This window comes from Equus caballus, chromosome 4 (genome assembly GCF_041296265.1).
Source record: "Equus caballus isolate H_3958 breed thoroughbred chromosome 4, TB-T2T, whole genome shotgun sequence".
NCBI classification, from domain to species: domain Eukaryota; kingdom Metazoa; phylum Chordata; class Mammalia; order Perissodactyla; family Equidae; genus Equus; species Equus caballus.
The window spans coordinates 46,095,651-46,108,006 of NC_091687.1; the positions used below are offsets into that span (position 1 = coordinate 46,095,651).

At 39.0% G+C, this 12,356-nt stretch overlaps 1 protein-coding gene across 39 annotated transcripts in view; it reads right to left on the reverse strand.

Moving 5' to 3' along the window:
- ICA1 (islet cell autoantigen 1) overlaps positions 1 to 12,356 on the reverse strand; it is a 142,203-nt gene that overhangs the window by 108,440 nt on the left and 21,407 nt on the right. For 28 of the 39 annotated variants that reach the window (XM_070264533.1, XM_070264524.1, XM_070264539.1 and 25 more), the window contains 3 exons: positions 10,062 to 10,227; positions 6,740 to 6,812; positions 1,576 to 1,699 (listed from right to left, as the gene is read on the reverse strand). In XM_070264533.1, coding sequence (XP_070120634.1) covers positions 1,576 to 1,699; positions 6,740 to 6,812; positions 10,062 to 10,227 — 363 coding nt within the window. The remainder of the gene's footprint in view (positions 1 to 1,575; positions 1,700 to 6,739; positions 6,813 to 10,061; positions 10,228 to 12,356) is intronic. The other 11 variants (XM_070264526.1, XM_070264535.1, XM_023639276.2 and 8 more) reach the window with 1 other exon arrangement.

Below are 12,356 nucleotides of genomic sequence, written 5' to 3' on the forward strand. Positions count from 1 at the left end.
GTCATATGTGTGCTTTGTGAGCTAATCTGGTACACAACCATGAAAGGCCATTACTGGATAGCCATGTTATAAAATAATTATGTGATCGGTAACAGTAACTCTTGTAGTGACTGTGTCCAGAGATTTGGCTTTTTTTCCCAAAAAATGGATGCTAATATTAGCATACAGGTATGTATAAGAATTTTTCCCACTGAAATTAGTGATAATTATATGTTTAACATATATTTATCAAGGATCAATTATCCTTGCAAGGCTAGGGAAAGCGTATACGCATAGAAAGCATCTACCAAAGAGTGCAGAGTGGGTCATCTCTACTAGTAAACTTTCAGTTGTTTTTTAATTTTCCCCGTTTGGTTTGTTTCTGTTTTTAAATTTTCCAATAATGAGTATGCATTATTTTTACAAGGAAAAACCATTATAAATAAGATTAAGAGGTACAATTCAAGATTATAAACACATACTTTTCTTGGAAAATGTAGAGAACTATTGGAAATGGTTTCACTCCACTCTGAAAGTTCACATTGCCCACAAAGTCAGGGTCCAAATGTCATTAGGAAGAACCAAAATGCCCAGGACGGGGACCACTGAAAAACTGACATGGTTTGTCTCTTTTTTTCTACTCCACCTTTCTTGGGTTTTCATAGGAACACCTGTGTAACAGGCCAACAGTCTGCCATGGGCCCACAAGGAGAGAAGTCAGTTGGGAGAAATTAACAGAAGAAAATGTCAGACAACTGGAGAAAGTGAAATTTTTGTAGCCCGAATATTTTTGGAAACTACCTACAAGCCTTATTTAGGTATAATCCTACCTAACATTAGTGAGTGCCATTTTGGAGGGCTTGTTAGTTACTGAGGGAGGGGGAGGACAGAAGGAGCATCAATCTCTCAGACACAAAGTGCAACTGTATGCAGGGGCTTCTGCTCATTCTACCCCGACCATAAAAGTGAGTCATGGCAGTCTCAAAAAAGTCATCGATTTATCACAATTTTCTCTGCACCAGAGCTTCTCAAACTTGAATGTACATTGAAATCAACTGCATTGTTAAAATGCAGATCTGGATTCAGCAGTTCTGGGGTCTGGCCTAGATTCTGCATTTCTAACATGTTCCCAGGTGAGGCTGCTGATGTTGCTGCTCCAGGGTAGCAGCAGAACGATTCAGGGCATCTTAAACAGCACCTCTCTAGAGTTAATTTGCCCACAGAGAAGGAACCCTCCACTCGGTTTCATTAGATTCCTGTTTTAATCAGCTGCTGGAAGGGGACTGGACTGATGCTATGAACAATGCTGAAGGTCAAATATAAGCCTAGGACAGCACTCACAGTGACTGGCACATAAAACGCCCCCTATAGACCAGAAGAAATATGAAAAAAAATGTTTAATTACTAGTGAGGAAAAAAGATCATACATGTTATCTTAATTAGAGATTTCACTACCAACAGACTAACAACTGAGAACAGAGCAGCTCCTCAGTCTCCGGCAACTTCTAGAAGACATTGGGAGACTCCCCTTCAAGAGTGAGCGGGTCCCAGATTCTTGGAAGATCCCCCAAGTAGAGCCCGAGTGAGGCCACACACCTTTGCTGGGAAGAAAAGCAGAGGGCCTTTCCTGTCGCTTGCATCATTTTTCCTGCTCTGGTTTTATCTTGGAAGCCTTGGGATCGGAGAAATTTTCCCAGTTCGTTTTCTTCTTGAGACAAGACTGGTGAAGAAAAGACCAAAAGGAGCCATGAACAATGAGCATTTTCACGACAGAGAGAAGGAGAGAGACAAACTACAAGGTCCTCTCTCTTCTAGAGGCAAAGACGAGATGAAATTAAATCCAAGTGGCAGGCTACAAGGTAGGCACCCCCAACCCGCCACCCCATTTAACTCTCATGCTGTTCTTCCATTTACAAAACGAGAGATCAAATTCACTTGAGTACATCTGTCAGTGCGTTTGGTGACCTGTAATCAGAACCAGAAAATGACCTCTGTAGTGAAAAGCGAGCCGATAATGTGCTGCTTCGAGCTGAAATAAAAAAGTTGAGTTTGTCAAGTAGGACTGTGGGAACCTTTTGTGGCTGCCTATAAAGTAGGGTTGGTTTCTTCCTCTTATTCTCTCTTGCTGACTTTTGATCTCTGCTTTCTGAGTTACATTCTACTTGATTGTAAAGCAATTCAAACGCCTTCTCCATGGCACAGGTTTTTGGCTGGAGGTGGGGATGGGGACTGAGGGTGGGTAGGTGATCAGATTGATGACTTGGCGGATTTTTAAAATGCGGAGCTGGAACCAAATCTGAATTGGTATGCCCAATCTTGGCCATTTTTCTTCAACTGAGGTATAATCGACTACAATATTATATTAGTTTTAGGTGTACAACATAATGACTTGATATTTGTATATATTTGGCATTAATTTTAAAGACAACCTCAGATGGCACTATTGGTGAGATAGTAACTGGTATAAGCTTTCTACAATTGATTTGGCAGTAAATATAAAAAGTCACAGAATTATATGTATCTTTTGACATTGCACTTCTGTTAGGAGTACCTCCTAAGGAAGTAGTAAAATAGGCACAAAGACGTACATACAAAGATATCACAGCATCGCTATTTATAATAGCAAAATACTCTCTTTCCCTATACTGGGGACTGATTTAATCAAATACAGTGCATCCATACAATGGAACAGTGGGCTGTTATGCAACCACTGGTCCGGAATACACATTCACCAACAGCTGAGCAAGGAGTGACACTGAGCTTCCTAGAATGTTTTCTTCTCTAAACACAGCATTTACTATGGACACACTTTGAACACTACTCCTATTTCACATTTCTGTATTGATGCATTTACATGTCATGTGTCTCTAAAAATGCTTTTTAGTGCTACTAGGATTCTTTTCTGTTTTCATGAACAATCCAGACTTCTTTCAGAATCCATCCCATTTCTGACACTTCTCCAACAATAGCTGTAGAATGTTAACCAAGAACCACAAATCCAGAAGTGAAGGTTGAACCCATTACTGCTTCCTTATTAACTTGTGACTGTACTTCACGCTAAACATGCTAGTGGAGAAGAGGCTTTCAGAAAGCATTCTTCCTGAGATAAATGGCTACTCTCCTTCTTCTGTCTCTCAAAACCAAGTTCATCAGTCAAAGCCAACTAAAAGACTACCTCCTCTGTGAAACAGTTGATCCCTGTTTCTCTCAGAGCAGCGCCCTCTAGGCATCTGGAATCAAGAGTGTTCGTGGGGGGGGGGGGGGGGTGGGCGGGTGGCGGGTGTGTGTCTGTCTTTCCCAGGAGACTCAGCTTTCTCAGGACAGGGACCTCATCCAAACCGTGGATTCCCCAGGCTGAGCATAAAGTCTTATTCAGGGCACTAATTAAATGCTTGTGAAACTGAATTAACTATAATTTTCGCCTTACTAAACTTGTGCAGTTTATTTTATTTTGTGTTAGATATTTATGCCATAGTTCTATGTAGCTTTACAAAAATTCCTGTAATTACATGAAGTTTTGTTATTTTTTAATACTTTCTATTCTTTCTCTTCTCCACTTACTAAGATGGGACTCATTCAGTTGCGCAATGAATCTTTCCCCGTGGAGAGCAATTTCACATTTTTGTTCATAATAGCATGAGGCTACTGTTACCTTTTTTTATCTTGAAGCCTCAAGTCACATCCAAATGAACATATTTAGTTTAAGGCTAGGAAGAAACCGCTTCATGACACCTGCATACACGGTTGGAGAAATGCACTCTTTCCTAAACAAATCTAAGCAGGCTGAAGCACCTGAAAAATCATTTTTCATTAGTTTATGGACTTGAGGATTAAACTTGGGGTGGTAAACAGGTTTCATCTTAAGAGCTAGACTCTGATTAATCGGCAGTGCTGCTCAGAGGGTGGTGGAAAAAGTTTGAGCTGCACTGGGCTCCAGGTTGGATTACTTAGTGATGACCGTCATTTTCTGAGATGAGATAGATGGTCATTCCTTAATTTTAATTTTAAAATTCAAATGCTGAAATTAATTTATAGAAGTTCAAAGTTCAGGAGCAACACAGGTATCAAAAGTTTCTACTTATGAAAGTTTCACTTAACTGGGACTTAAGAATTCAGAGACAAATAAAAACCTATTCATATTTAACCACTGATCAGATTTTTAGATGTACCCTAAAAAGGCAACAGAAGAACTATAAAACCAATTAGCTTGGCAGCGTTAATTCACTTAGCACAGATTTATGGATGATCTATTACGCACTCTGCACTGTTCTTGCCACTGGGAACATAGAGATGGACAAGACACACGAGGTCCCTGCTCTAATGGAGCTTACATTCAAGTGGCAGGAGACAGAAAATATGTAATCACAAACTCAAAGCACAAAAGGAAAAATACCAGATGGAGCCATAAGAGAGGGAAGGTAAGAGAGCCTGATTAGAAGCTGCTTTGGGCTGAGCGGTCAGGGAAGGCATCTCTGAGCAGGCAACCATTAAGCTGAGCTCTGAACAAGAAGAAGGGGCCACTCTTGGATGATTAGGGCAGGGACATTCCAGACAGAGGAAACAGTGAGTACCAGAGGCCTCAGGTAGTATGGTGGGTAAAGGCAAAAGTGGCTGGAGAGGTGAGCTGGGCCAGATCATGGAGGAATTTATGAGCCATGGTATGGAAGTGCAGATCTTACTTTAAGTGCTATTGGAGGCATTTCAGCAGAGAAGCAATATGATCCATTGTACACTTTTTTTAACTTGTTATTTTGAAATAATTTTAGGCTTATAGAAGAATGGCAGCTAGAATCCAGAGTTTCTGTATACCCTTCCTCAGCTTCCCCTAATGTTAGCATCTTACATAACCATGGTACAATTATCAAAACCAGGAAATTAACATTGGCACTATACTGTTAACTAAACCACAACCTTATTTGAATTTTACTGGTTTTCCCATTAATGTCCTTTTTCTGTTCCAGGATCCCGCACTGCATTGGGTTGCCGAGTCTCCTTCAATCTGTGCTGTAACAGACTGTCCTCAGTCTTTCTTGTCTTCCATGATCTTGATGCCCTTTAAGAGTACTGGTCAGGAATTTTGCAGAATGTCCCTCAATTTGGGTTTGTCTGATTCCTCATGATTTAGACTGGGGTAACAGAGTTTTGGGAAGGAAACCACAAAGTTGGGGCGTCCTTCCTAGTGCATGGCATTGGGGCTGCGCAATAGCAACACGCATTATCATAGTGATGTTGACCTCGATCACTCGGTTCAGATGGTGTCTACTGGGCTTCCCCACTGTAAAATTATGATTTTTTCCTTTTGTAATTATTAAAAATCCTGGGGGGAAATACACAAGACTATATAAATATCCAGTTTCTCCCCAAACTTTTGATCACTGATTTTAACATCTTTTAGTGAATCTTGCCTGCCACAATTCTTACTGTGGTATTTGCCTAATGGTGATTTTGTGGTTCCCTCATTCTTTCTATATTCATTAACTGGAATTATTTTATAAGTAAGAGCTTTCTCTTCTCCCTCATGTGTTTGTTTGTTTCCATATAGACTCAATGGATATTTATTTTACTTTATGGGTTATAATTCAACACTACCATTATTTATTTTATTGCTCAAATTGTCCAAGCTTTGACCATTGGGAGCTCTTGGAGAGCTCTCTGGTTGCTCTCTGACTGCAGTTTGGACAATGGGTTGGAGAAGGCAAAAGTCTAGGCAGGGAGATGAGTTAGGAAGCTGATGCAGCAAATCAAGAGAGTGATGGTGGTGGCCTGGACTAAGGTAGTGGCAGTGAAGATGGAGAGAGGAAAGAGAATCTGAAAGCTAACTAGACAACAAAATAGACCAACATTTGAGACTGACTGGATGTGGGACAGAGAAATGGTGGGGGATGTATGTGATGTGTCTTGATTTCTCATAACTCAAGATTATAGAGTTACAGCCCTGGAGAAATCTTAGCTCAAACACTTAGTAAACAGTAACATAAATAATTTATAAAATTCTGCCTCTAAGTCCAGGGATTTTTGTGCTTCCCCCAAATAGTCTTAATAATAGATTACTAATGAAGGAAAATTACCAATTGTTCATTTGCGATTACTGGAAAGGGGTTTGGCAGAAGTTGGAAACAGAAAAACTTCCCATATTTTAGTCTCAGAAATATAGAAATTGTACTATTAAATCACCTACAAATGGAAATTAAAAACATACTAACGTGCAACTTGATATTTAGCATTTCAAGGATAACTTTACTGGTAATGATTTTAAATAGGATGGCCATAGGAAAATCTTGCTCCCTAATACCCAATATCCAACATAAAAAATGTTCATGAAGCAGCACTGTCAACAAAATACAGTCAATGATTTAACTGTATGCTCCCTCTCTCTCCATTTGGTCATTTAAAAATGAACAAAGTGGATATAAGAGAGCCAGGGCAATCAAATAAAAATAACCCCAAATTTAAAAAATCCTAAGATACAAAACTGAGAAAGCTTATTTATAATTAGGAAAATAAATGGCATGTACTCATGCATGGGAGACCCAATACAAAATTCTTGTTATGGTACTTGCATTGAAAGATAAACAGCCCATGTAAAGGATTTCCAACAAAATTATCAGAGACCCTCCTCCCCACCAAATAAAGAGCAAAGACAGACAATCCTAAATAGTTTCCTTGTCTTACTTCCTAAACACATAAATGATATACCGAGGCAAAATATCCTATTTCTTACTGTCTATCTGATCAGTATTCATACTTATGGGATACTTACAACATATTCTCTTTTGATAGAGTACAATTGCTTTAGACAAGTCCAAACAGGTTCTCTGAATCGAGTGAAACAGCTATAATAAAAATACAAACAAAATGTTAAATAAAACAGACAGCAGTGAAATAAAAAATAATTACATTGAACATAACTGCAGTGTGCGACGTGCCCACTAAAAACAAGGTCACGTGCTAGGTGTGCTTGGTGTTATGTGGTGTCCTGGACAGAAACTGTGACCAAAGCCTTTAAATGTGCTCCTATTAGTCCATATTTATTGGCATCCGTCATCTCTGCGATCTAAATTAAGATCTGCAGAACAATGATTTCCTCCAGACTCTTGAAATAATAGCTGAAAAACAGAAATCCTAAGTGAAGGGCCCAATTAGAGGACTTGGCAAACCAGAGACCCAATATTCATTCATAATCTAATTTATTTCTTTTACCACTTGCTGTCTTTTTTTTTTAAATGGAGGATCTGTCAATTAAGCATCATATTTAAAACACAATATTACCTTATTTTGTGTTCCTAATGTATTTTATGGCATGCTTAAACAACTCTATAAAAAGCAAACCAAAATCAATCAGCTGAATGTTCTGTTTGTTCAGAAGACATCTGGTAAAATGAGTTTAGCTAGCAGTCCCTCTCACTCCTTATTTTCCCAATGATTTCATAAAATATACAGAGAAGTAACCTAATGTCATGCTATGGCCACAACAGAGGAAATTAAGGGAAAAGCAGGTGGGCTGTACTGAGAAGAGTCTAACTAGATTTTAACTCTTGGTGGTCTTGGTCTTTGCTTCAGAAACCGAGGCAGCTCAAGAGAAAATAAAATAGATACTTCACACTTTCTGCACCCCCTGTCTACCAACCCAGAGCCTAGGGCTGGTATCAATTAGAAAACCCAGGAGACAAACATTTGGCCTCTGAAAAGCCACCCAGTGAGGCAAAGCAAGGCTCTGCTCCTCTCTCCTGACTTACTGGCCGTGGCGACATAGCAATTATGTGATTGTATTGGAAAGTACTTCACTATTTGAGTCAAAATAGATGATCTTCTTCCTGATAAATATGGCCGAATTATCTCATAAAAATAGACGCATGCATATGTACTTAAAAGATTAAAACCATTCCCAGGAATGCTTAATACGATAAAACTTGGTCATGAAGAATATAAATTTTAGTAAATCTCATTTCATTACACTGCATCCTCTACCTGTTAGAAAAAAAAAGACCCTTTACCATAAAGCAAAACAGAAAACCAGCAGTCTTATTCTGGGTCACAAACCACCAACTCATAGTAATTCCTATATGTAGGAGCAAGGAAGTTCAAAAAGTATGTTCAGGAGCTGTTCTGTTGTTACTATTCACTTTTTAAAAAACTGAGGTATAAATTAAACGCAATAAAATGCACACCTCTGGGGTTTTCAGTTCTGTGAGATTGACAATTGTTTACACTCTTGTAACCACAACCAAAATAAGAAACATTTCCACCATCTAGTCAGTCTGCTCTGCCCTGGCACCCACTGAAAGGCTCTGTCATCACTGGTTAGTTTTGTCTGTTCTTGTATTTAAGAGCTGTTGTTGAGAAAATGATTTTATTAACATGCAATTTTGACAAATATTTAAACTTAGTACATTTCTAGATTAACTTCCTGACAGATTGTAATAGAATCTGACCATTACTATGGCTTGGCACACACGCGTTCGGCGCCAGTAGAATAAAAGTTCTTGTTTTATAAGCTAGCCTTTTATGGATAACAGTAAAAGAACACATCAAAACGGTTTGCACATCATTTACATATGTTTTATGGATGGAATCCATTCTCTCTATAAACATTAACATCACTAGCAATATTTCTGCAACAGAAACCTCTATCATGTAAAATTATTAGTCACAGTTAAGTATTCTGGATGCTACGTGCCTCAGATAGCAGCTATTTTGATTAAAGTATAGTTAGTTCAGTAAAAATGCTGCTGAAGAGCCTAAACATAAAATTACTATATTGTATTTAATGTACTAATAATTAACACATTAAATTCCTTTTTGAATAATGCTCATATTTACTAGGTTAAGAAAAAAAAATAAAGTTCTAAGATGTGAAAAGCGTATGCAACTTACAGTCATTTCAACTGTATTTAGAATACTAAAATCAGAATAGATGCCTCCTGGTTCTACTTTTCTCCATGAGAACATCCCTGTCAAACCCAGCTTCTGTTTGAACAATTTCAATGACAGGGGAAAGGGCTGGGAACTAATCTTAATTGCATTACCATGTACACTTATGCAGTTACTACTTGCAGAATGTGCACTGTGTCTGGCTGAGGATACAATGGTGAATAAGGCTGACATGGAATTTGACCTCCTCGTGGAGGGAGGGCGGGCAAACAAACGAACACTTGAGATAATTTCATGAGACGAGTACTATGAATAGTGGCCCTGGGTCTGGTTCTACCCTCAGATGCATAGACGAATTATCGCTCTTCACATGACAGACATTCCTAGGCAACCGACAACTAACGTATCTCCTCTTAAACCTCTCGGTCCCACTATAACCGTGGTTTCCACCATCCTGGCCACCCTTCTCGGAAAGCTTTTTGAAATCTTGAGCTGTTTATTTTAGTCCCACTAAATGTTCAGCTCAGTAACTTTAGCTTATATATTAAGTTTAGAGATCGTTTGATTTCTTTTCATGTCATGTGACATTATTCCTCTCAGTGCCCTGTCATTCGCAGAAGTGCTAAGTATGCTTTTCAATTTTTAATCTAAACTATTGGCAGAATGTCCAGCAAGACAGGAGTTAGTGGGCCTTCTACCAGTTATATTAGTATTTGAGGATCAACCACATATGAATTCAGCTTACTGTATTATTAACTAGTCTAACTAAATATCTTACTCATTCTAGAATTTTCCAGGGTTCAATACCAAGCTTATCAGACTCGCTTTCCAGGACCTTCTGCTGTCATCCTTTTTTGTTCTTTAAAATGTAAACATTTGCCTGATCCTAGTGTTGCTATCACTAGTGGTGGCTCTTTGCATTAATTTTTTTCAACAAACATTTACTGTGAATTTACCATATGCCATGCATTCCAACTAAGTGCCTGAAAAACAAATTAACTGAGACATACTAGAGGTTACATGAGAATTTATAGGTCTTAAAAACTATGCTGGGATTGAATTTATCTGATCCTAGATCTTCCTCATGAACTACTTGTTTGCAACATGTTTTCAAATAGAAAGCACACCTATGCTTGTCCAGGTGAGTACCCTCGAGGACCACGACCCTAGCAAGGTGGCTATGCTGGGACTGAGAGCAAGACAGCACTCACCTCCAGCTTGGCGTCCAGGTCTGCGTCGGAGGCAACAACATGTTCATCTTCCTTCTTCCCTGTGGCTTTAATAAAGGCCTGCTTTGTCTCCCAATACTTCTGCTGCATCTTATTCACAACTGACTTATCTTGTGCATATCGATCCTGTAAGTCCCAGGGGTAACTGCTAAAGAACATTTAAAAAGCCATTTTAAAAACATTTAGAGGGACTTGTACAAAGTTTAAGATATTTTAGTGTGAACAAATTTACCTAAATATTATACATTGATAGCATTCATAAACATAAAAATACTTTCTTACATGGCTATTACACCAAAAAAGTTAATCAACTCTAACTTACTCCAAAACCTTAAAAGTTAGTAAGGAAAGTAAGCAATTTTTGTAGGAAATTGACAAACTACACCTTGAAGAGAGTTTAGATTATCAACAGGTTGACACATCACTTTCAGAAGTAGAGAACGGGGTGGGGGGGGCGGGGGGCAAGCCAGGCAGGGTGACGGGCTCACGCAGCCCAGTGAGTCAGAGATAAAGCCGGAGGCCCGTGTTCTCTTCACTTCAGCATCACAGCCAATAATGAAGTGACGGCAGAAAAGTAGAGATAAGGGCTGAAAAACAGCGTGCTTAAAACCTGCCACAGAGGTACCTAAAACAGTCAAACTCACGGAATCAGAGAGTAGAACAGTGGTTACCAGGGGCTGTTTGGGGTGTGGGGGAAATGAGAAATTGTTAATTAACAGGCATAAAGTTTCAATTATGCAAGATGAATAAATTCCAGGGCTCTGCTGTACAACACTGTGCCGGGAGTTAACAACACTGTATTTTACAATTAAAAACTTGTTAGGAGGATAGGTCTCATGTTAAGCAGTCTTACCACACTCAAAATTTAAAAAATAAATAAAATTTTAAAAACCTGTTTCAGATTTCTGATATTAAAACCTTAAATTTAAAAATATAGATAGAAAGCCATTCTTCAGGAGTTGCTTCATAGTGAAGATCAAATCAAAAAGTATGTAAAGAAGAAATTAGAAAAAAAAAACGAATGGAGAATGAAATGGAGTTCTGTAAAAGTGACCAGAATACCTCAAATATTGACATAAAGTTTGCTGTTGATGCTCCATCCCTCACCATGTTATCTACACTCTCCTCCTGTTGAGAGTTCCTGTTCCAAAGGCCCACACAGGACCCCTCAGCGTCTTCCCTCTGCAGACATGTACCTTCTTCCACCCATCCTATAGCCACTCAGAATGTGCCAGACCTATGTCCCAAAACACGATTTGCTTTACACTACTATATCAAAACATCTGTATCTCAAAACCTGATGATTTATACTCTCCTTCTAGACAACATTTACAATTTTCAATTTGACACATTTATTCTTAAAAAGTCAGAAAGGGTCTCAGATGACTTCCTTAGCAATGGTTATCATGAGAGAGAAGTAGGATTTTGGGAACTGGCATGCTTTTGGCATTATTTAAAATTTTATTATGATGGGGCCGGCCCCATGGCCGAGTGGTTAAGTTTGCATGCTCTGCTTCGGCGGTCCAGGGTTTCGCTGGTTCGGATCCTGGGCGCGGACATGGCACCACTCATCAGGCCATGTTGAGGCGGCGTCCCACATGCCACAACTAGAAGGACACACAACTAAAATATACAGCTATGTACTGGGGGGGTTTGGGGAGAAAAAGCAGGAAAAAAAAAGAAGATTGGCAACAGTAGTTAGCTCAGGTGCCAATCTTTAAAATTTTATTATGAGATTACATCAGAGAAAATAAGATGAAAATATACATAACTTTTATGTAAAAGATAATCTCTCTATATAATATGTGCATTAAAAGACTGGAAGGATATACCCCCCCACCACCGAAACTGTGGTTATATCAGTGGAATGGAATTTTCAAGAGTGGGGAATAGGGCAGACTTCTTTGCATTGCATCTTTTTTTTTTTTATCAAAAGTCATGGATTACCAGAAAAAAAATTTCCATTTTGAAAAAAAAAAGGAGGGGAACTTTAAAGATGTAGTGAATATCCTTCATCACCATCATTTAACAAATGAGATATCTTAGGTTTCAAAAGGTTAAGAATCTCGCCCGCAGTCACACAGGATGAAAGTCCAAGCCTCTAAATTCCAGTCCAGCGTTCATTTCAACGTTCTCCGCAGCCCTTGCACTTCAGCAACAGCAATGAAGCGGCAGAGTAAGTGGGAGAAAGACTTTGGGGAAGGGCAGCTTCGTGGGGCTCTTTAGTCCTTCTGGGTTGGTGACTACCTACTTCCCCGAGCCTGTTGCCAGGATATG